Source organism: Marmota monax, unplaced genomic scaffold (genome assembly GCF_021218885.2).
Source record: "Marmota monax isolate L192 unplaced genomic scaffold, Marmota_monax_Labrador192_F-V1.1 WCK01_AAM20220418_F8-fsc00308, whole genome shotgun sequence".
Classification (NCBI taxonomy): domain Eukaryota; kingdom Metazoa; phylum Chordata; class Mammalia; order Rodentia; family Sciuridae; genus Marmota; species Marmota monax.
The window spans coordinates 166956-189489 of record NW_026692997.1 but is presented as its reverse complement, the minus strand read 5'-3'; the positions used below and the strand labels follow the sequence as shown (position 1 = coordinate 189489).

General features: G+C 33.2%; 1 protein-coding gene across 1 annotated transcript; it reads left to right on the top strand.

Annotated features, from left to right (window-relative positions):
• Positions 1 to 618: 618 nt before the first annotated feature.
• Positions 619 to 18485, top strand: LOC124098083 (pancreatic alpha-amylase-like). The gene is made up of 11 exons (XM_046452669.2): positions 619 to 749; positions 11238 to 11451; positions 11807 to 11953; positions 12772 to 12969; positions 13484 to 13714; positions 14556 to 14689; positions 15402 to 15524; positions 15602 to 15701; positions 16624 to 16742; positions 16842 to 16967; positions 18268 to 18485. The coding sequence occupies exons 2-11, from the start codon at positions 11284 to 11286 to the stop codon at positions 18455 to 18457; spliced, it is 1536 nt and encodes a 511-aa protein (XP_046308625.1). The 5' UTR covers positions 619 to 749; positions 11238 to 11283; the 3' UTR covers positions 18458 to 18485.
• Positions 18486 to 22534: the final 4049 nt, after the last annotated feature.

Here is a 22534-nt window from a genome sequence, read left to right as displayed (position 1 = left end):
CTCGGGGTGTGGGGGTAGGTCAAACTGATAAAGCATGGAATTAGAAAGCAACACTCAATACATATTGTTAATATCCTTAGAGGATTCTGTTCTTTCATCATATTCATTAAAATACTACCACCCTCATTTCCAAAGTGAAGACTTTAATGAAATCTGTAGATATCAATTGATTATCCAAGGTTCACATCATAGATGGCAGAACTTACACTTAAAACTAGGTTTCTTTTGTAGTCACTTTATTTACATTCTAGTCTCACTTATTTTATTTAGCTAATTTGACCCAATTAGATGATGATACAATCTTTATGGTTAATTTAGCAAAGTTTTTTTCTATGTATATTAGTTTAAGTGATTCAGGGAAAAAAGAAAGAAGATTAGTTGAGAGTGGAAGAGGATATTGTAGAAAAAGAAAGTGAAACAACTGTGTAGGTATGGTGTAATCAGAAAAGGTTGCAGAACAGCAAATTTAGCAGAGGAAAGACAGTGGTTGGCTCAGGAAGCAAGGGTGAGGCCAATGCGGTGTCATTATGGAGATTGGATTACTGCTTATACAATTTAGAAGAATTGGAACAGGGCTGTAGGATTGCCTTTTGAAAAGAAGAGGTTTTGTAAAATTTATATAATTCCAGCATTTCATTCTTTTCTGCTGATCAGAAAAAAAAAAAAAGCAAAACTGAGATTTTCGTCATTTCTCAATTGAAAAACATTTAACTGTGGTTTTGAGATATTGCTGATTTTAAGTTGACCTGGTAAGTGGGTTTTAATATTTTCTTGAGTTTAATATAAGTCCCCTCTCCCCTTCATCCACCCTTTTTGTCTTGAAATAGGTGGTTTCTGTCATATGGTTTGATACAGTTCAGAGCTTCACAGTCTATTTTAGGTTTGCTGACAGCTCATGTTTCAGTGTCTAACAGAACAAACTGTACTATTTACGTTGGAAATGTGACTGAGTGCTGGCTCAAAACATTTCTCTAATTTCAGAGATCTGGTAGGCAAACTTCATTATCTTTGCCTTCTTTATCTAACCTTCACGTGGGGCTTATCCTAAGCTTAGGTTTATTTTCTTTTTCCTTACTTCTGGTGGGGACTGCTGATGGGTGAAGGTTTCCTGTTTTGAGAAAATCTTACATAATACAATGTAAAATTCAAAGGAATTATGGCTTCTTTTCAATAAGAACAACTATGCACTTGATCAAGTTTTATAGTTAATAAAACTAACTAAAGCTTTAGTATATAAAAAACTGGAAAAAAATAGAAAAAAAATCAAGTTTGCAATACTTGTAGGTAGATATATGTGATAACATACCTTGCATAGATGTGACATTAAAAGTATGTCCTTTTTACAGCCTATAGAAGAATGAGAAATAAATATCTATTGGTTATAAATTATAAAGTAAATAAAAGTATTTCTATTGAATATTTTAATGATACTTCTATTAAATTTTTTACTACAAAATACATAAATATGAGGTCTCTGGCTAATAACTGTAAATGACAAGAGTATGTAATTCGTCTCTTCAGTTCCTTTGGATATTAAAAACCCCAGTAGCATTTAACACAGTTTTGAGACTACTTACAATAGGTAGAAAGAATTTTGTGAATAATTGATATTTGTATAAATAGACAGGAAGTTATAGAAATCTACAGGTTTCTTCGAAGTTATTACTCTTTGTTTAACATTTTAATAGAACCCATCAATTTATGTAATTCTGGCTTTGGCATGACTCAAGTAGGGTTTAAGCTAAATGGGTTAAGTGAAATCCCGAATTTTTGCTGGAGTCTTACCGTTATATTGACATTTATATTGCAGGCATTAAATAAAATAACAATGTCTCATATAATATCTATTGGAAAAATATTTTAGAGATAACTCTGCACTGGATAATTTTCAGTTAGAATTTTCTTCATATCTGTGGATATGATTTTTTTACAATTATTCATTTATATATTATTATTTTAATAGTACATATTTATGAGGTGTGGTATAATAATTTGACTCATGTATACAAGGTGCAGTGATCAAATCAGGGTAGTTAGCATTTCCAACTGTTTAAAATTTTAAAAATATTTTATTAATACATAATAAATATATATATTAATGGGGTGTTTATATTTCACAATAACCTAATAAATATGTTATGAATAACTAGAAGAGATAACTTGAAAGTTTTAAACATAAAACAATGATAAGAAGATGGACACATTAAATATCCTGTTTTGATCAGTGCATATCATATATATATGAATCAAAAGTATCACAGTATATCCCATAAACATTGGGTATGTATATTGACTATAAATATTGACCTGAAAGATTGTTGATTTACTGTTAGGATATTATTAGATGCCCTGTTTTATGTATTTTATGTGTATGAATTCCTAGCCTTATTTCATATTTTTAAGGAATTTCCAAGTTATCTCATTTGCTACTATGTATAGTAACAGGAGAGCTTTCGAATAGAGAGAAATTTCCTCTTCGTTGAGCAATGCAAAAAATAAACATACATAATTAACAGAATTATTATTACTAACTTTGATAGGTTTTCTGAGGAAAATTCTTACAGGATAGCTATTCTAGGAAAATAGACACAACAAATATTGCAAATCCATATATATTTTTTTTAATTCCAAAGATATCCTGGATTTGATTGCAGATTTAATTTCACATGGTAGCAACATATTTAGTTATATGAAGCCTTCTCCTGTGGGGTTTAGAGCTCTAATTATTGCTTGTTTGAGGGGAAAATTAAGATTAAATGGGTCATAACTGCTTCCAGGTTGATGAAGGACCTGGAGCCCTCAAAAACAGGATAGCAATTCTCTTAAGATTGAGTGTCCTCTGCAATGTCCAAGGAGGCTAAGCTCTGTTACTTTGGATACCAGTGGTTAGAAATGCTCATGTCTCAATATTTCTCTAACACTGACTTACCCCAGGATGCTGTGGTATGCAGCACCTTCACTGGTCACCAAGCCCCATTTTGGTTTCAAGGCTCCATTGAACTAATGAGAGGGTTATCAGTGTTTTGTTCCTGGGATGCTCTGGCTGCATGTTTGAATCTTTGCTTTGCCGTGGACCATTCATCCTTGGTTGTAGCCCTCACTGTTCACAGTCATTGGAGCCTTGGATAAGTTGTTACTATGTTCATGAAAGCTGTTACCATGCTGTGGAAGCTCTGACATTTTTAATACCTTAAGAACCAATCGTATGCCTCCTTGCCTCTACTGTCATGCCATTCATCTCACAATAAGGAAGAAATAAGAGATCAGTCCATTTGTAGACAAACTTTCTCCCAATCACATGGTTATTTTAGAATTAATTGTTGAGAGAAATTTGAGAGGAAATGTATTCAAGTAATCATAAGACTGAGTTTTATATTATGATGAGATGATGGGGTTGTCTCCCAATTCACAAGGCTCACAGTATTACTAAACTTTAGATATGCACTTTTGCCTTTTGATTTATCAATATTTTAAAGATAATTTAGCTTTGTTATTCTCAATACATGATCATACTTCTGCATTTGACTTGGGAATAATAGACAAAGGGAAAAACTTCATTCACGACTAAAGACCCCAGAAAATAGACACTGTTTAATTAAAAACTAGGAACTTCCCTCTGTTCCATTGATACCAGCTGGTGATGGTCACCTATCCCCTGGAAAACTTTAAAATTAGGAGAGGCTGAAATCTCAGTTTACAGATTTCTGAATCCTAGGAAGGAAAGTTAGGGAAGAGCTCTCCCTTTTTGGTATATCAGAGTATTACAGATTCCAACAGACTTTATCCTCAACTGTGCTTTACTTGTCCTGAAATAATCTTCCCATGGATATAAAATTATAAATAATAAATAATTTTCCACTGTGGAAATTGATAATGACCACATGTATTTTATGAAAAGAAAATTACCAAAAAAATGTTGAAGAGAATATATTATGCTCTTTAAAAAAGAATAAGTGAGAAAAATATATGACAATGTATTTGACCAGTAATAGAAGTTTATATTCGTATATCTCCACCTATCTTGGGTTGCTAATAAAATTCCCCAATAATATCCTTAAGTTTTCCCTTACTTTAATAATATCTTACCTGCACTGTGAATATCACTGATCTGTTGCTAAAAGGATGGCTCAGAATTAACTGATTAGGCAATGATGAGAGTATTTTTCAAAATCAACACAGGTTTGCCAGAAATCCTAAAGAAGAAAGGTATTGTATCCTTCTTTTCAAGGATTTCTGACTGCCCCCCACCCAGGGTCTGTCTCTCTTGAGGTAATCTTTTGCTACTTTTATTTGCTCTCTTTTCTCATTGTTGGAGTGATCAGTCTTTGCCTCTATTTGCTCATTTAGGCCATTCTTTAATTCACAGGTTATTTTAATTATGAACCTTCTGAAATCCTTTTCTGACATTTCATCAAATTTGCTCTCCATTGGTTCTGTTATTAGTGTCCTGGTTTGTTTGGGGCACTTTCCTCCCTTGTTTTTTCATGTTGTCTATGTGTCTTCCTTTCTTGCAGTGTGAATCTGAGATATTACAGTTTCTTCCCTATATTCTTGTAGTACCCATGCAGATTGTCTATACCTCACCTTAATGTTGGGCTTCCAGACCCTGCTGGTGTCCCTCACTGAGTGCTACTGCTTCCTGGGTCTGAGTCCTGCTTCAGTGGATCTGGGCTGCTGGGCTTGACCTCCCCTGGTAGTTTGCTGGTCTGAATGGGCAGTCCTGTGCCAAAGGCTGGGCTCTGATGGTGTCTGCCCCACAGGAAAAGGATGGACCAGGCCTTCTGTGTACTTGGGCCCCTCAGAGGTCCATGTGGGTGGATTTGGGCCACTGGGCTTGACCTCCCACAGTAGTCTGCTGGTCACAAGGGATGGTCCTGCACCAAAGGCTAGTTTCTGGCTGTGTCTGCCCTGCTGGGAAAGGGTTGGGCCATGCCTACTGTGCACCTGGGCCCTGCAGAGGCCTGTGTAGGAAGATCTGGACCACTGGGCTTGACCTCCCCCAGTAGTCTGCTGTGAATATACTGTGTATACAAAGAGAGATATGAAAAATTGTACTCTATATGTGCAGTAAGAATTGTAATGCATTTCGCTGTCATATAAAATAAAAAAAACTTAAAGAAGGAAAGATATAGAAAGAAAGAGCTGTGTGAAGGGGAGAAAGAGGGAATATAGAAAGGAAAGAAGAAAGGGAAAAGAAAAAAATTCAAAAAATTAAAGATGGAAAATAATAAAGATGTCTTCTCATTCCCATATCTTATTCTTGGGGATACAAAAGTATTTCTGATAAGTAGAAAGAATTATTAGAAGTTGAAAAGTGTGGAAAGGAAAGAGAATGCCAAGTGATGAAAGAATGAAAGGTGGAAAGAGAAATGAGTTTGTAACAATTTCAGTAGGACCAAGACTAAAAATAACAATGCTATAATAACAATATCATAGCAAACAAGCTTACTGAGATTTTATCATGTTCATACACTAGAATAACAGCTTTACTTGCATTAACTTGTTTAATCATGATAATTTTATGACATAAGCATTACTTTATCTAGTTCATAGATAAGTTAAATTTACAAAGGCCAATTTCCAGGGTTACACAACTGATAAATGGAAAGGTCAAGATTTAAAACTAGCTTGTCTTAATCTTTAGGTCATGTTCTGAACCATTACATTTTAGCATTTGTAACCTTGAATCAAGTGTGAAGTTAAAATGATTTCTCTCTCAACTCCTTAGAGCATCAGCTCTATATTATCACCAACTATATAATCCATCTTCTCTTCTAATCTGATTCTAATTCTCAAGAACATCTAGTTAGTGTTTTGTAATCCTTGTAAATTTTCCTTTTTTGTTTGTTTTTGAAAACTGTTCTCTGGTAATGAAAGAGCTCTTTATTCTCTCCTTCCTATACCCTCTACCCCATCTTTTATATCAATTGATGGTATCTGTATTTTCAATATCTCTCTTGGTACCTTGTCAGCTATCAAGGATCCAGTTTTCCAGACCAGATAATTCAGACAGCGTTAGCCAGGACATTGTTTGGGGATGACATCTGTTCTGCTCAGAATCTCTGGTAAATCAGTAAATATGTTGTGTGCCATTCCTCAAAATATCATTGCTTTATTGGAAACTCCCAAATTTCTCTGGTATTTTGCTTCTCACACCTATCTCTTAAGTTGTTTTGTATTCCCATGTAGGTTTAAAAGTGGACGCTCAAACTCAGGATTTATTGTTCCTGTAACCAATCTATCTTTAAATTGCACTGAAAGTGACATGGGCATTGCCATTTTCTACTCACCCAACCTTTAAATAACAGAGTCCCATTTAACTCCATTTTTTTCTCCTCAGATATCTATTTAGCTACCATTTCAATCTTCACCAGATTTATTGCATCTCTCTTCTCTGTATAAGTTAATTATTACTTAATAACAATATCTCATGTCTTATAATTGTATGGGTGGAACAGATGGCCCTTCTGCTGGTTCAGCCCTGGAGCATTATTCATCTACTGTTAGCTAGTGGGTCAAAACTCAGATGATTGAAATGGCTAAGGACAACCAGACTTCTTTACCTATCCATTCATTCCAACTCTGCACACAGCACAATAGACTCTGATTTTGATAAGATTAAGCCTCATGCAAGTCCTAATAAAATTTTTGCGTGTTTCTTGTTGACTGACATTTCACTCTATAAGGCAAATCACACACTGAGTAAATCAGTCCCATAGACTATATAGGAAGAGAGTCCACATAGGTATGGCCATTGGAAAATGTTATTCATAGGGTAGTCCTTATTGCAACAATCTGCAGTACTCTCCTGATTCTCATTCTTATTGCTATAATCCTAGTTCAGATTTTCATGACTGCCTGTTTAATAATCTGCAGGAGTTCTATTGTTTCTTCCCAGCTACCTGTGCCTTCTAATGCATCCGTTATACTTAAAAAGTTCTAATCAAGTTCCTTTCCTGTCTAAAGCAAACAATCAGTATCTTGGTATAGGCTTCCAAGAAAAGTGTTTCTTTCTTCTGACTTTGAGCATTCTCAATACATCTTTACCACCTTGATGTCCATGGTTCTCCTACACCTCAACTTATGGTTTTAAAGCATTTCTTTCCTCCTTCCCCTTACTCACATTTGATAATTCTATTTTTCTTACTAAAATGGAATTTTACCTGATCTTTTTTCATTAAAATCAAACTCATTCTTCGAATCAATTTCATCTTCCCCTATTCATGTCAGAAATTAATTACTTTTTGTGTCAATAAAATCTTAACACACTTTACTCATGACTCCCTTACCACAATGATCTGACCCTTCACTTTACTATTGTTGGCTTTTTTGTGTGGCTGTATCCCTTCTCATACTTAACCTCTAAAATAATTCTACTAGGATCTGACATATCATATATGTAATTTAACATTTTTAATGACCATTTGTAAAGAAGCAAAAAATGAACTGAGGTTATTTATGTTAATAATAGATTTTTATTTATCTTAATTTCTCTCAGAATATTAATTCATCAAGTAAAAACAATTATTAATTTTCATGTTCTGGTTTTATATTAACTCTGAAATACAAATTATATTTTATACTTAGAGCATATCTCTGTTCAAATTAGCAACATTTCAACTGTTCCATAGATAATTCTTGCTCGTGGCTACTTTAGTGACATTCCAAATTTAGAAATATGGAAGAAATGTTGATGTAACACAGAAAATATCACTTCATAGTCAGACTTTTTATATTCTGCCCTGTCACTTACTACAGAAGTTTGGGCAAATTGCTTAGTCTCTCTGGCCCTTAGTTTCTTCATGTATATGAAATTTTTGAAAAGACAAGGGTTGAAGTATTACACAATTTCTGACATGGTATTCATTTATTTATAAAATGAAGACATAACACATACTAATCTCAATGTCTTGCACGATATGGAACTTAGAGTATATGTTAGATAGCAATTTATTGAGCGCATTAGACATACAAATCATTTGCTAGGTTCTAGGAATATTGCATATGATGTCTGCCTTTTAAAAGCTTAGTCCAGAATGGCGAACATGTAAATATTTAATTATTTATAACACATTTACAATATAAATGATATGTATAATAATTTGAAAAGCTGTTACACGGCAGAGGAGTTATAAACTATGCCTAGGAATATGAGTGTAGGCTTTATGAAGATGTTGCTTCAACTCAATATATGCCAGGTACACAACAATGGTAGAAGAGGATCATAGGAAGAATACCAGGAGGTATGAACTTACATGTAAGACACATGGAACTTTGATTGTCCACATGGTTGGTCCCAGGAAAGACCAAAGGAGAGTCCGGTGAATACTAGAGAAATAATTAGGTAATAATTGGAATAATAACTCTTTCCCAGAGATAGTACTTCCTCATTTCCCCTCATCTTGATAAATGATATCACTGCCAAATATCTATATCTTTAGTGTCTGCATTTCATAATTCTTTAGATTTAATATATCCATAAACCTGTTGCCTCTCACCTTTGAAACATCCTCTCTATGCCCTAGTCAAAGTCACCCACTTCTTTTCTGGGCTACTATAAAAAGCCTCTAACTTATCTTCCTTTTTTCATTCTTATACTCCAATTTCTGATTTCCTCCAAGAGGCAATGATGATTTCCTTTTAAAGTACAGCATGCTCTTTCACCACTCTTTTTTTTTTTTTTTTTAATTTATTTATTTTTGTGTGATGCTAAGGATAGAACCCAGGGCCTCACCCATGCTCTACCACCAAGCTACAACCCCAAGCCCTTTTTCTCCTTATTTAGTGAATTTTCTCAGGCATTTTGGCACAGTGATAGAAATCTAACTAACACAGGTTTTTATAAACACACACACACACACACATACACACAATTGGTGGATATTTAGAGCTATTAGAAAATCTGTGGGGTTTGCTAGCTCTTTGGGGTCCTAGGTGATGAAGCACAGTAGTATTAGTCCAACCAGGAGTATTCTTTTTCACAATAACCACATGGAGAACATTCAACACATTGCAACCCTGAATAGATCTGCACGTGTTTTTCTCCAGTTCGCCTTGGTTTATAACAGGAATAGCCCTTACTCAGTTGCAGGTGCACACAGCTGTGCTTCACAGGGAAACCTCAGTTTGTCGTTCCAGCCACTGATTCAAACCACATAACCCTTCCGCCCTTTCCTCAGGGGGCCAGAAGCAATGTCTATGGCCATTCACTTCTCATGAACGGTACCAAGTTTACGTTCATGGTCTACTTTAATGAGTTTCTAACAGTGAGTGGCTGGAAAGATGTTCAGCATCTTCAAGTAGCTGATCACCTGAGGTGCCATTAAAAAAGCATACAATTATCTTATAATTCTAAAAATCACTTCTACATCCATAATTATGTTGCTTTTTGTATGCCTAATATTGTTGTGCCTTTTAAAAAAATCTGGATTTGATAAAAGTCTTATTTATTGTTTTTTTTTAATCAGCTTTAGCATTTATTGATAAAATCTACTTTTGTTTTATATTTGGCTGATTTATGCTTTTATTTTTTACGAATGCATTTCTTCACATTTTGGTGGGGTTTTTTTTGCTATTTTTTAACCATCTATTAGTTTACTTATTATAATTTTAAAAATGAATAAATTTTACATTCTGAATTTTCCTTTGGTATTGATGGGTCGTCTCATGTATGTCAGATACAACACTATCACTAATTTCTGAGCAGGGCAACTGTTTTTTTTTTTTTTTTTTTTAATTTTTTATTGTGGGTTGTTCAAAACATTACAAATTTCTTGACATATCATATTCCACACTTTGATTCTAGTGGGTTATGAACTCCCACCTTCACCCCATACACAGATTGCAGATTCACATCAGTTACACATCCATTGATTTACAAATTGCCATACTAGTGTCTGTTGTGCTCCGCTGCCTTTCCCATCATCCACCCTCCCCCCTCCCCACCTCTCCCCTCCCCTCCCCTCCTCTCTCTCTACCCCCTCCACTCTTTACAGCATCACTACCTCTCTTTCTTGATTCATTCTAAGATCTGACCTACCGATCTATCTTCAATTCATTTGCTTTTCCATTTATCACACATGCTTTAGCCTTGCTAACTTAAAAAAAAAGATCCTCGAGTATTCCAAGCTTTTTTTGCCCATCAGTTTTTGCTTTCTCTTCTATCTAGATTGGACTTTTTCTTGTCTTCAAATGACTACTGATTTTTAATTCTTTAATTCACAGCTAAAATCACTCCCTCAGTAATGTTTCACTGACCATCCAGTCTGAAATACTCTGATAGTGATGTTACTCTCTATTTTATTATGCTGTTACTTCATAGTAGTTTTTATTGAAACCTGAAATTATTTATCATCACTGTTATTCTCATTACTGATATTATATTTACTTGCATATTTTGTTTTTCTTCCACTAGAATGTAAGCTCTCTTGGAATAGAAAAATGACTGTCTTGCTCATCATTATATCCCTTATATCATCCTTAATACTTGGCAAAGTAGAACACTCAATCCTTCTTGAAAGGATGGATAATATTTTCCCACCTATACTATTAATTAAGGAGGAAAAGGATGTGCATTCTTTGATTTAGTGTTTTATTAGACATGAAAGATATTTGGCTATGGGGATAAAATCATAACCACCACAAATTCTGCTATTCCAGCATAAATCCTACTATTCTAGCACAAAATCTACTCTCTAGCCATATTATTAAGCACTTGAATTGATGAGTGGGGGCGTCCTAATTCTCTAATTCATGGGCATTTAAATTTCAAGTAGTTTTTAAAATTTTAATGCAGAAATGTAAATAACTAAAAATTGGTGTGTGGGAAGGAGTAGAAGAAAATTAATGTCTTGTTTCTTTTTGGAAATTGAAATATTACAAACATTGCAGATAAATAGTTCAAACAACATTTTGAGTATAAGTTGAGTTGTGTCTAATTGTAACTTTCTATTAGTGAAGCACATCAGAAATAAGATCTACTTCTAGGTAAATAATACATGAATGAGGACTGTTTACATATGTCACATGCCAGATATTTGAAAAGACTAATATTCCTTTAATAAGAACAACATTAAGTTCTAAAAGGTCATTTAAGATTATTTTCTTGGGAGATTTTATGAATGTTCTTCACCTGTTGAGTTAACATTATTATTGATAATCTTTTTCACATTCCAGTGTTTGTACTCTAAATATTTATTCATGTTAACGTTTACTTTGTCAAATGTGTTCTTTTACAGGAATATAAATAGCTGCTAGAAAGAACAGTGGCAGCTTCAGAGCAAAATGAAGTTCTTTTTGCTGCTTTCAGCCCTTGGGCTCTGTTGGGCTCAGTATTCCCCAAACACTCAACAGGGAAGGACCTCTATGGTCCACTTGTTTGAGTGGCGCTGGGTTGATATTGCTCAGGAATGTGAGCGATACTTAGCTCCCAATGGATTTGGAGGAGTTCAGGTAAGGATTGTTCACATCATAAATTGCAACATTTACTTGAGCTTATGATAAATGCTATAATGAAATGGCAACCCGTTTCTGTGAATCTGAGATAATATTTTACTTAACATATAAGCCCTCTGAAACAGTTTTCTGAGGAAGAAAAAATTTAGTATTGGTGGCAACTTTATATTTTGTTTCAGGATAACAGCAGGACATCTTTAATGGGCTGTTAATATTTTAGAGTGATTATAAAGTACTGTAGCTGCATGTACAAAGATTCAGCAATAACTTTAGGTTATTAATTTGTTTTAGAGGTTTTAATGATATAAAATAAGCTATAATTTGATACTTATTTAGATTGCTTTGTTTGTAGATCTCACCACCCAATGAAAATATTGTTGTTAACAACCCTTCAAGACCTTGGTGGGAAAGATACCAACCAATTAGCTATAAAATATGCACAAGATCTGGAAATGAAAATGAGTTCAGAGACATGGTGACAAGGTGTAACAATGTTGGTGTAAGTGAATTTAAGTTTCCTTTAAAAATATTATATAGGAAGATAATTTCTTCTTTTTCTTTCTCTTCTTGAGCAGAAAGTTTCTGGGGCTTGATTTTTTAAAATTTTATTTCATACTTGAGCTATAACTCAAAAGGAACTATTGCTTTATGTTCAACCTTTATAAATCCTTATTTTTGTGCCATTCATCTACTAAAGAAAAGACCATTTAGTTCAAAGAAGAGTTTATTTGTGAAGCAATGCATCAACTTTAAAACTTTATAACTAAATACATTTCTTATTAAGTATTAGAAATTCCAATTACAATAATTGCTGTGATTTTTATGTGATTTATCTATAAGTAAATTCCTGAGTACTCTTCTCCATCATTTTTTAAAATAAAAAATAGCCATTTTCTCTTTAGAGTGAGTAGTGTAATGATAGGCAATATCTATCTTCCTTTCTTCAGATACTAAGCAGAGAGTAAAGGCTAATCGTTTCTTTTTCCTTATGATCCACTGAAATTTCAAAAATTAATAATTTCTTCTGTCTCAACTGATTGTTACCTCCTCAAAAATGACTTTCTTAATAATTATCATAGTTTCTGCTTTTCTCAATTCATCATTTATGTAAATATATGACCAGACAACTAGAATAGATATCACTCTTCATTTCACATTAGTTTCCTTTCATGCTTCACTTTTTAATCTTATTGGAAAATTAAGTTATACAATAATTATGAAATATTTTATATTTTAATGAATACTCTGTAAAGTTTAATCAATAATGTGTCATATTTTTACCTAAAATCAAACTGAAGTAAACCCTTTGCTTTTCAGGTCCGAATTTATGTGGATGCTGTAATTAATCATATGTGTGGTGAAGGGGGAGGTGCAGGAACAAGCAGTACTTGTGGAAGTTACTTCAATGCTGGAAATAGGGAGTTTCCAGCAGTCCCATACTCTGGTTGGGATTTTAATGATGGTAAATGTAAAACCTCAAGTGGCGGCATTGAGAGCTATAATGATGCTTATCAGGTAATTTTCTTTTTAAAATAATGATCTGAATAAAGAACTACCTATGCCTTTAATTATGCACATGTAACTTACTTGAACACTGATTTTAAACACTAGTTTAGATTCCTATGTAAAATAACTAACCATGACTGCATAAAAATAAAAAAACTCAATAATCAAAAGCATTTTGCAGTCATGATACTAGGTATAGAACTCAGTGATAGAATACTTGCCTGGCATGTGTAAGGCACTGGGTTCACTCCTCAATCTCCAAAGGATAAATAAATAAATAAATGAATTCCTCCAGTCAACTAAAAAGCTCATCTACTCATCAACTCATTTTCTACCTTCTCCATTTTTATGCTAGAAAATATTTCAAAGTGCACCACAGAATAATGCCAATATTCCCAATGCCCAATTTAAAAAATGAACTATGGAAATATCTGTTGATGAATAAATGAATGAATAAATGATCAAACAGATTCTCAGGTCAAAGATGATATTTTTAAAAAACACAAAATTTTTACCTCAACAGGTCAGAGATTGTCGTCTGGTTGGTCTTCTTGATCTTGCCCTGGAGAAAGATTATGTGCGCACCCAAATTGCCAATTATATGAACCATCTCATTGATATTGGTGTAGCAGGGTTCAGACTGGATGCTTCTAAACATATGTGGCCTGGAGACATAAAGGCAGTTTTGGATAAACTGCATAATCTAAACACAAAGTGGTTCCCTGGAGGAAGCAGGCCTTTCATTTTCCAGGAGGTACATTCATCTATATATGTGCATAAAAACTGTATCATTTCATTCACTAGAAAATAAATGGCAGATTTAATTCAATAAGAAATTTCTGTAGGTTAATGGCTGAGTCATTAATATACTGTAGTAGTCTTAAAATTTTTATTCAGAAATAACACATTTAATTCTAGAGGTAGAGGATGCTATCATTTATAAAGTACCTACAATTTGGCCATAACTATGGAATAAGTATGCATTTTCTCAATTCATTAATTTGAAACATTAATTCAAAGTATGTTATTTGGAATTACAGGAAATTTATTTAGGCTACAAATTCCTGATATTTATTACATTTCAGAGACCATTGTACAAGATCAAAAATAAAATAGTTGTTGTTTAAGCCATTCTGAGTTTGGGTCTTCACTATACCACTATTGGCTGTCTAAGTTTTTAATCCAACTGATTTTCCTTTCTGTGAAAAAAAAATTTATGTAAACAAAAGGACTAATGATAATGTTTATGTTTTTGTTCTTTTTGGAAAATTAATTAGTAATTAATGAATTAGTAATTATCAAGCATTGATAAATATCGATAAGGTAGTAGGTTCTATGATAGTGTGAGCTTTTTTAATAATTTATGTGCAAGACTAAATGAGATCAAGATTTTCACAGGTTACCTTGTCAAGAGATTTCTTTCAATGTTGTGACATATATTTTATCAAAACAAAATAAGAATCTCAGTGTGATGAAAGCAGTTTTAAGCCTTTCAAATAACAAATGTTTTAAAGCTATTTTATATTAATTTTTTCATTAAAATACTTTAAAAGTTTTCTACACTACATTTATATTTTACACTGTTTTTCAACCAGGTGATTGATCTGGGTGGTGAGGCAATTACAAGTAGTGAGTACTTTGGAAATGGCCGTGTGACAGAATTCAAGTATGGTGCAAAACTGGGCACAGTTATTCGCAGATGGAATGGAGAGAAGATGGCTTACTTAAAGTAAATATAATTTGTCATTTATAGTGTTTTACAGATCTATTAGACATACTACTCCAGTATGAGTTATTGTCTTAGAACCTTCTTAGATAATCAAGAAGTAGATTATTAATAAATGTTATTCTTCCTCAAACCACAATTAATCATCTTTTTAATTTAAAATATCAGTCACAAGGAAGTATTCTGGAAACCAAAACATCACCTAAATATTTTCATCTATCTTTTATTTGAGTACACTATATTTGAGTTATATTTCTTGTTAAAGCCAGGTTATTTTTAAGAGGATGCTACCATTTATAAAGTGACTAAAATTTGGCCATAACTATGGAATAAGTATGCATTTTCTCAACTCATTAATTTGAAACATTAAGGTGTTCATTCTAAAGGAATACAGTGTTGAAGCCTCATTTTAACCAAGTTTGTCTTTCTGTATAATGTGATATGAATATTACCCTTTCAGAAATCCACATATCATGCATATATTGAAACCTTTAAAAGAAACTTTTGTATGACAAAAATCTTGCTTATGAAAGGATACAAGTAATCCTACATATATACAAACACATAATGAATTTATAGTTTTGTTAATTTAAAAAACACTAAATTCTATGGAATAATTAGAGAGTTTGTGTAAGTATGCTATATAAAAAGAGATGCAGATTTAGGTTACCCTAAACCTATTGTAAAAGAATGAAAATATTTATTTTTTTAATAGGAACTGGGGAGAAGGTTGGGGTTTCATGCCCTCAGACAGAGCTCTAGTCTTTGTGGATAACCATGACAACCAACGAGGACATGGAGCTGGAGGATCATCCATTCTTACCTTCTGGGATGCAAGGTAGGAAAAAAACTCACCTTTTAATGAGAGTAATAATATTCTATTCTTCGATTGTAATATATTTTTATAATTTTCAGGCTGTATAAAATGGCAGTTGGATTTATGCTTGCTCATCCTTATGGATTTACACGAGTAATGTCAAGCTACCGTTGGCCAAGATATTTTGTGAATGGACAAGTAAGTTTTGAATTTGTTCAAAATATCTTTTTTTCAAGAAAGAAGTAGGTAATTTTCTTTTAATTTCTCATGAGTTTGTTGCATTCAATATTTATCATCAAGTATTTATTTAAATGGAAACATAATGCTGATCTCTGATTTTTGTAATGGAAAGGATATTAAATACATAAAATTTATGTTCTCTTTTTTCAAAGAGTATGAAAACTGTTCAGTAATAGGACAGATATCCACACACTAAGAAAAGAAACTTATGAAAAAGAACAAGTTACAGGGTATAAAGTATTTACTTATCATAAGTACCCAATTTCATAGAGTTGATATGAGGATTACACATGCTAAAACTTATCAAGAACTTAAATCAGTTCCTGCTTTTATTATAAGAAATGAATACTATGAAAATATTTTTTATAAAAGTTTTATGGTGTGCAAAGAAATGGTTCAGCTGAGCTGAAGTTAAATGAGGAAAATATCTTAAAAGTTGAATGAAATGATATACATTACAGAATTAAAAAATTCCAAACCACTTCAGGATAAGTAAGTATGAGAAAAATATCAGGGATATGGTAAAAACATTAACCCAAATATCAATTTCAAAACTGAACTGAGAAGTAAATTATGACGATGCTTTAAAAGTTAAGTGAGGGTTTTCTTTTTAAACTAAAGATTTCAGAAGTAGCATCATTAAAGAGACTTCATATCTAAAATCAATCCCTTCTGTATAATTCAGACAGATACCTAGAGAAACAGAGTTTACAGAGATTCTAAAAATTCAGTAAAGGTCTATAAAAATTGTATACATGATGTATTCTAAATAAAGACACTGCAGAGACAAGTAGCAGGACCAATTAATTGAGTTTAGTATAATGAAGGAAGTGAAAGATAGATGTGTGTGTGTTAAAAATTTGTTTTTGTTTAAATTAAGGATGTTAATGATTGGGTTGGACCACCAAATAATAATGGAGTGACTAAAGAAGTAACTATTAATCCAGACACTACTTGTGGCAATGACTGGGTCTGTGAACATCGATGGCGCCAAATAAGGTAAGAGTAATACATATCCTCTAACATTTTCCTTAACATTTTACTTTAAACTGTTTGAGTTTAAGAATAGCAACATTTTATATGATACTATGCTTTTAGAAACATGGTTATTTTCCGAAATGTGGTTGATGGCCAGCCTTTTCAAAACTGGTGGGATAATGGTAGCAACCAAGTGGCTTTTGGAAGAGGAAACAAAGGATTCATTGTCTTTAATAATGATGACTGGTAAGTAGATATCAATTTTAAATAATTTTTACACTATTGTGTTCTAGTTTTATTCTGTTCCTGTTCATTGACTGTTTTCATATCTTCAAAATCCTTTAAGTCAGGGAATTAAGAAAATAAGAAATCAGAAAAGTAAAGAAGAAAAATGATGATAGCATTTATCCCCCCCCCCTTATTTTTATAAGGGTCTTTGTTTTAACTTGAGCTTTCTTATGCATCCATGCAATATTGTGTACTAAATATTATGCATATTATGCTAGTATTATATGAGCCACTAAATATACCAACAGTTATTTTAAGGATGGCAAAATCTCTAAAAGAGCATGGCTTTCAATATCAATCTTAGTATTGGAATATTTTTTTTTAGCTCTGTTTCTCAACTACTCCACTATCTGCTCCTTTGCTATACATTCTTCACTTCCTACCTCTCAGGGACAAGTACCACTTTAAAGTGTATGTGTTAGAAATGTATCTTATGGCCAATGATATTCCCACTAGATTTTTTTAGTTTTACTTCTAAATATTCTCATTTTGGCCTTTCTTTAGTGATACTGATTGCCTATTCTTGTAGTCTAATGAGTCTTTCATATGGAGAACTACAGACAGAAGAACTCTGCCAGCTTTGGAGTGTCTCAGTCCCACCCCAACATCTGCTCATGTTTAGCTCAGGTTAGGCTAAAATTACATTTTATTGGTCAAAAATAAATAAGTAAGTAATGTGTCTTTCTTTTTTTTCCAAAAGAGCCTATGGCTAATTCTTTAATTTCTGTGTTTTCTGCATAGAAGAACTGAAATAAACTTATACAAGATAGTTTTCTATTCCAAGATATATACTTCTTCATAAAAATGCTAGAATATTTTTACTTCTAATTCTAATGATTTTTGGTCTCTTGAAAAAATATTTTTGAAGAAAAATTCCAATTTTAATTCTTTAAAGCAATCAGTATTTTTATAAATTCACAAAAAGCAAATAGAAAATATTTATGTTTACCACAGGCAGTATTTTTATCTAAGGGTAGAAATTCCTGTAGATCTTCACTGCTATTCTTCAAACTTTATGGTCTGGTAATAGTCACCACTGACTAAGAATGGGTAGGTGTTCTATATGATTACATTGTACTGAGAGTGCTGTTCACATCCACTGGAAAGGTCTCTGTGTTTCCATTTTCTTCTTACTGAGACCTCTACTGCTTAAAATTCTATGGCACAAAACTAAGCTGTTTATTTACTTTAGAGAGAATCTGAATTCTTATATTTGACAGTAATGAATTTAAGTTAAATATCAAATTTTGTTTTATAGGTCATTGTCAACAACTTTGCAAACTGGTCTTCCTGGTGGCACATATTGTGATGTCATTTCTGGAGATAAAATTAATGGAAATTGCACAGGAATTAAAGTCTATGTTTCCAGTGATGGCAAGGCTCAGTTTTCTATTAGTAACTCTGCTGAAGACCCATTCATTGCAATTCATGCTGATTCAAAGTTGTAAAATTTAAATTAAATGCATATACACAGCATTATCAAGTGTCTTTTTATTGTAAATACATTAGTTTCCATAATCCTTTAAATTTTATTATAATTTTATTATAAGATTATGTCATCAACTTGAAAAGGTCAAGCATTAAAAAATTGCATTACTTATATGTATAATTATAAGAAAACAATAGGCAAGGTGTTATTGTTTTAGAAGACACACTTTAACCTGCCTGTCAAGGGAATTTCTAAGAACTCAGAAAGGCATTTTGACAAATACATTTATTGTCATTGACACCATTTGTCCACTATGTATCTCTTATTTCTGAGATATAGTCTGAAAGTCTGTCTACAATTTAGAGATATAGTCTGAAATTCTGTCTGTAATGCTCTCGCAGAGTCTTTCTTCCAATTAGAAAGAACTGGTTTAATGGTGATTCACATACTGAGATAGCTCAATTGGTTGGTTTTCACAATACAGAAGTGGTTTTATAATTTACAGAGTTAAAAATAGAAGAGCCTGGGGCTGCGGTTGTGGCTCAGTGGTAGAACACTTGCCTAGCATGTGTGAGGCACTGGGTTCATTTCTAAGCATCACATGTAAATAAATGAATAAAATAAAGGTCCCCCAACATCTAAAAAATAGTTAAAAAAAATAGAAGGGACTTCAATTACATAGTCTATAATTTTTAATATTATTGAGCCTACAGGAATATTCTACTCCTTTCCCTATAGTCTTGTCTCTCATTTTCTTTTTTTTTTAATTGTTTTTTTAGCTATAGTTGGACACAATGCTTTTTTATTTTACTTATATATTTTCATGTGGTGCTAAGGATTGAACCCATCACCTCACACATGCTAGGCGTGCTCTCTACCACTGAGCCACAACCCCTGCCTGCCCTCCTCTCATTTTCTTTCAGTGGTTTTGACTTGCTGTCACATGGCTTTTCATTCTTGCTCCAACCTCTAACATGGATGTTCAGTTAAGGCTTTCATTTCACTATATTCTCCAGATTTTCTTTATGATCCTCTAGTTGTTTATTCCCCATTATCTAAAATTTTAACATAGAATTTCTTATGGCCCTCACATTAATCTTTGTATAACTCAGTTGTTTTATAATGCTTAAGTGATAAGATAGAAAAAATAAATTGAGAACTCTTCTTTTTACCTATAAATTTATCTGTCTCTGCCATGAAACAGATTTATAGTGCATTGGTTACAACTTCAGCCCAATTTATCTTGGGCTCCAATTTTCTAGAATTTCTGTGACTTTTATGATACAGCTCTCTCTCTCTCTCTCTCTCTCTCTCTCTCTCTCTCTCACACACACACACACACACACACACACACAAGAATTTTCATGAAGCAGGTTATTTATTTACAGAGAGGCAGCAAGGGACAACAGACACTTAGCATAGCCATTCTCCCAAGGCTCAGAAAAGCTGCACAGGGTAGATGCGGTCAAATGTGCCTCATTTGTTCCAAAGCAGAGGGCAAAAAGAAGCCTTCCCTAGATTTATAACCCAGGATTCACAAGATTTTCTGGGCTAAAGTGTAGAAGGACATCTGGTTCTTGGAGGGACAAAAGCACCTTGGGCTGTCATTTCTAATTCCCATTCCTTCTTATTTCAGGATGCTGTTTTTCAGCCCATTTCTACAGTGCTAAGGATCGAACCCATCACTTCACACATGCTAGGCGCCACTTGAGAACTAAAAATGTAAAATGGAGACCAACTGGCTTGGTCCACACAGCATTGGAGAATAGTCATTTATTTGCACACAGGATTTTCTTCTTTTCTCTCTCATGATAAGAACTGAAAAACATACCACATTCTACCAAAGGTCATTCCATCCACTTTTGTCAATGGTCTTGCCATTTTTAACCTCTCTGTTGTAGCCATCTTTTTCTTCCTACCTCATTAGTCCCCTTAGATTATATGCACTATAGTCTTTCTACTAAAAAAAAAAAAAAAATCCATGATTTTAGCCAGGCCCAGTAATGTACACCCATAATCCCAACTACTTGGAAGTTAAGGCAGAAAGATCAAAATGTCCATATCAGTTTAGGCAATTTAGCAAGACCTTATCTCAAAAGCAGCTGAGGATGTAGCCCAGTGGGAAAGTACTTGCCTAGCATGCACAAGACCCTTGGTTCAATTCCAGTAGTACAAAAATAAAATGGATAATTAAATAAGTCCATTCTTTGGTTTTATATGGTTTTGTCTTCCAAGTGTCATGTTTTGGTCTTGGTCCCCATTTGGTGATGTGAGGGACAATGGGACCTTCATGTGGTGAAGCCTAGTCGGAATTGGTTAGGTCATTTAGGGTGCTATCCTCTAAGGGATTAAGGAAGTTCTGTGGGAACTCTTTTAGTTCCCAAAAATGAGTTGTTGCAAAAGAGTAAGTCTGACTCCTAAATCCCTCTCTGGCTTCTTGTCTCACTGTGTGATCCCTTTATAGGTGTTCCCACTATGATACCATTCACAATGAGACCCTCACCAGAGACCAAACAAATAGGACCACCCAATCCTGGTCTCTTGGCATCTAAAACTGAAAATAAATAAACCTCTTTTTTATGTTTTTATGTTTTCCACAGTATCAACATCATTTCTCATCTCTCCAATGACTATTTTCCATCATAAATACATTCACCTTATTTTGTCATTCCTATATCAGCGGTAACATTTATGTTATCTGTCTTATGTACTTCTCTATTCTTATTGTATTCTACTTCATATTCATAATCAATATGGTGGATCACTCTTTCTTCCTTTTCTACCATACTGTTTTATGGTATTCTTTTGTATCACTGATCACTATTTTTAAATTTTTTATTTGTTCTTTTTTAGTTACACATGACCATAGAATATATTTTGTCACTGACCACTTTTTTAAAGTTCTTTTTACTGAATAATCTTTTTATGTTTTACCAAAGCCTCATTTTTGTCTAATTCTCTTTTTAATCCTACCTTATACAAATGATTCCAATCATTTCCATGGATTTAAAGCAAATCCCTTTGCATAATACCTATATCTCCAAATGCAGAACATTTCTTGGACTTTAGGTCACATTTCCAGTAGGTGCTATATTTATATAAATCAAAGGAAAATATAAACCTTTATACTTAAATCTCTTAAATTTGTATTGTGCTTAGAATAAAATTTCAATCACAGTATTTTACAAAACCAAAGAAACTAGCTCTCCAAGCTCAACTCTTATTTTTCACCTTAGCTCTCCCATACCCAAATTCTTCTGGCCTTTCTCCATTTTCTTGACTATGCCATATTATTTTTCATTTTGAGGATTTTGTTGAATGTCCTCCCTTCTTTACTTTTGGAATGCTCTTAAACCATTATGGCTGGCTTTGATCCTTTATAAATACTCCCTAACTCAGTGATTATCATTGTCATTTATTCAATTCTTCAATCGAGAAATCTATGTTGCATCTTTGAAATTCCCCATTATGTCTCTCAGAACTAATCAAGCACCACATTCTTTAGATTTTGCCTTCTAAATATTTCTTGACTGTGTTTTTTTTCTCTCTCTCTACTACCACTATCTTGTCATTCTTTTCTTAAATGTCCCAAACCTGCTATTTTATGTTCTTCAATATGTGCAAAAAGCCACAATGAATTGAAAGCCTGAATCACTACAGTTTATTTATGACAACTTCAAGTAATTACAGATCCATAGGTTATTAATATTGAAGATTAAACTTTACTTCAGCTGCAGAGGGGAAGAAGAACTTTATGTGGACATAAGATAGTAAACTTCAAAAATAATATTTGAAAGGGATTCTATGATGGCATAACTAACTATGTTTCTACAAGGGAATATATTTTACAGAGGCTAAGTATATTGTCCAGGAGAGTAAAACATTACTAAAGTCTAAAGTATATGCAGATGCTTAAGTCAAGTCCTTGATAAACAAATTAACTCCATTTAAGGCATTCTTCCAAAAGAAGTTTGTATAGTAGCTGAAATTTTTACTCTTAGTATCCCTTTAATGGAATTCCTTTATTTATCAAGGTCTTGACTTCAGCATCTGCATCTACTTAACCCTTCCTCCATCCACATGGTTCTCCACCATA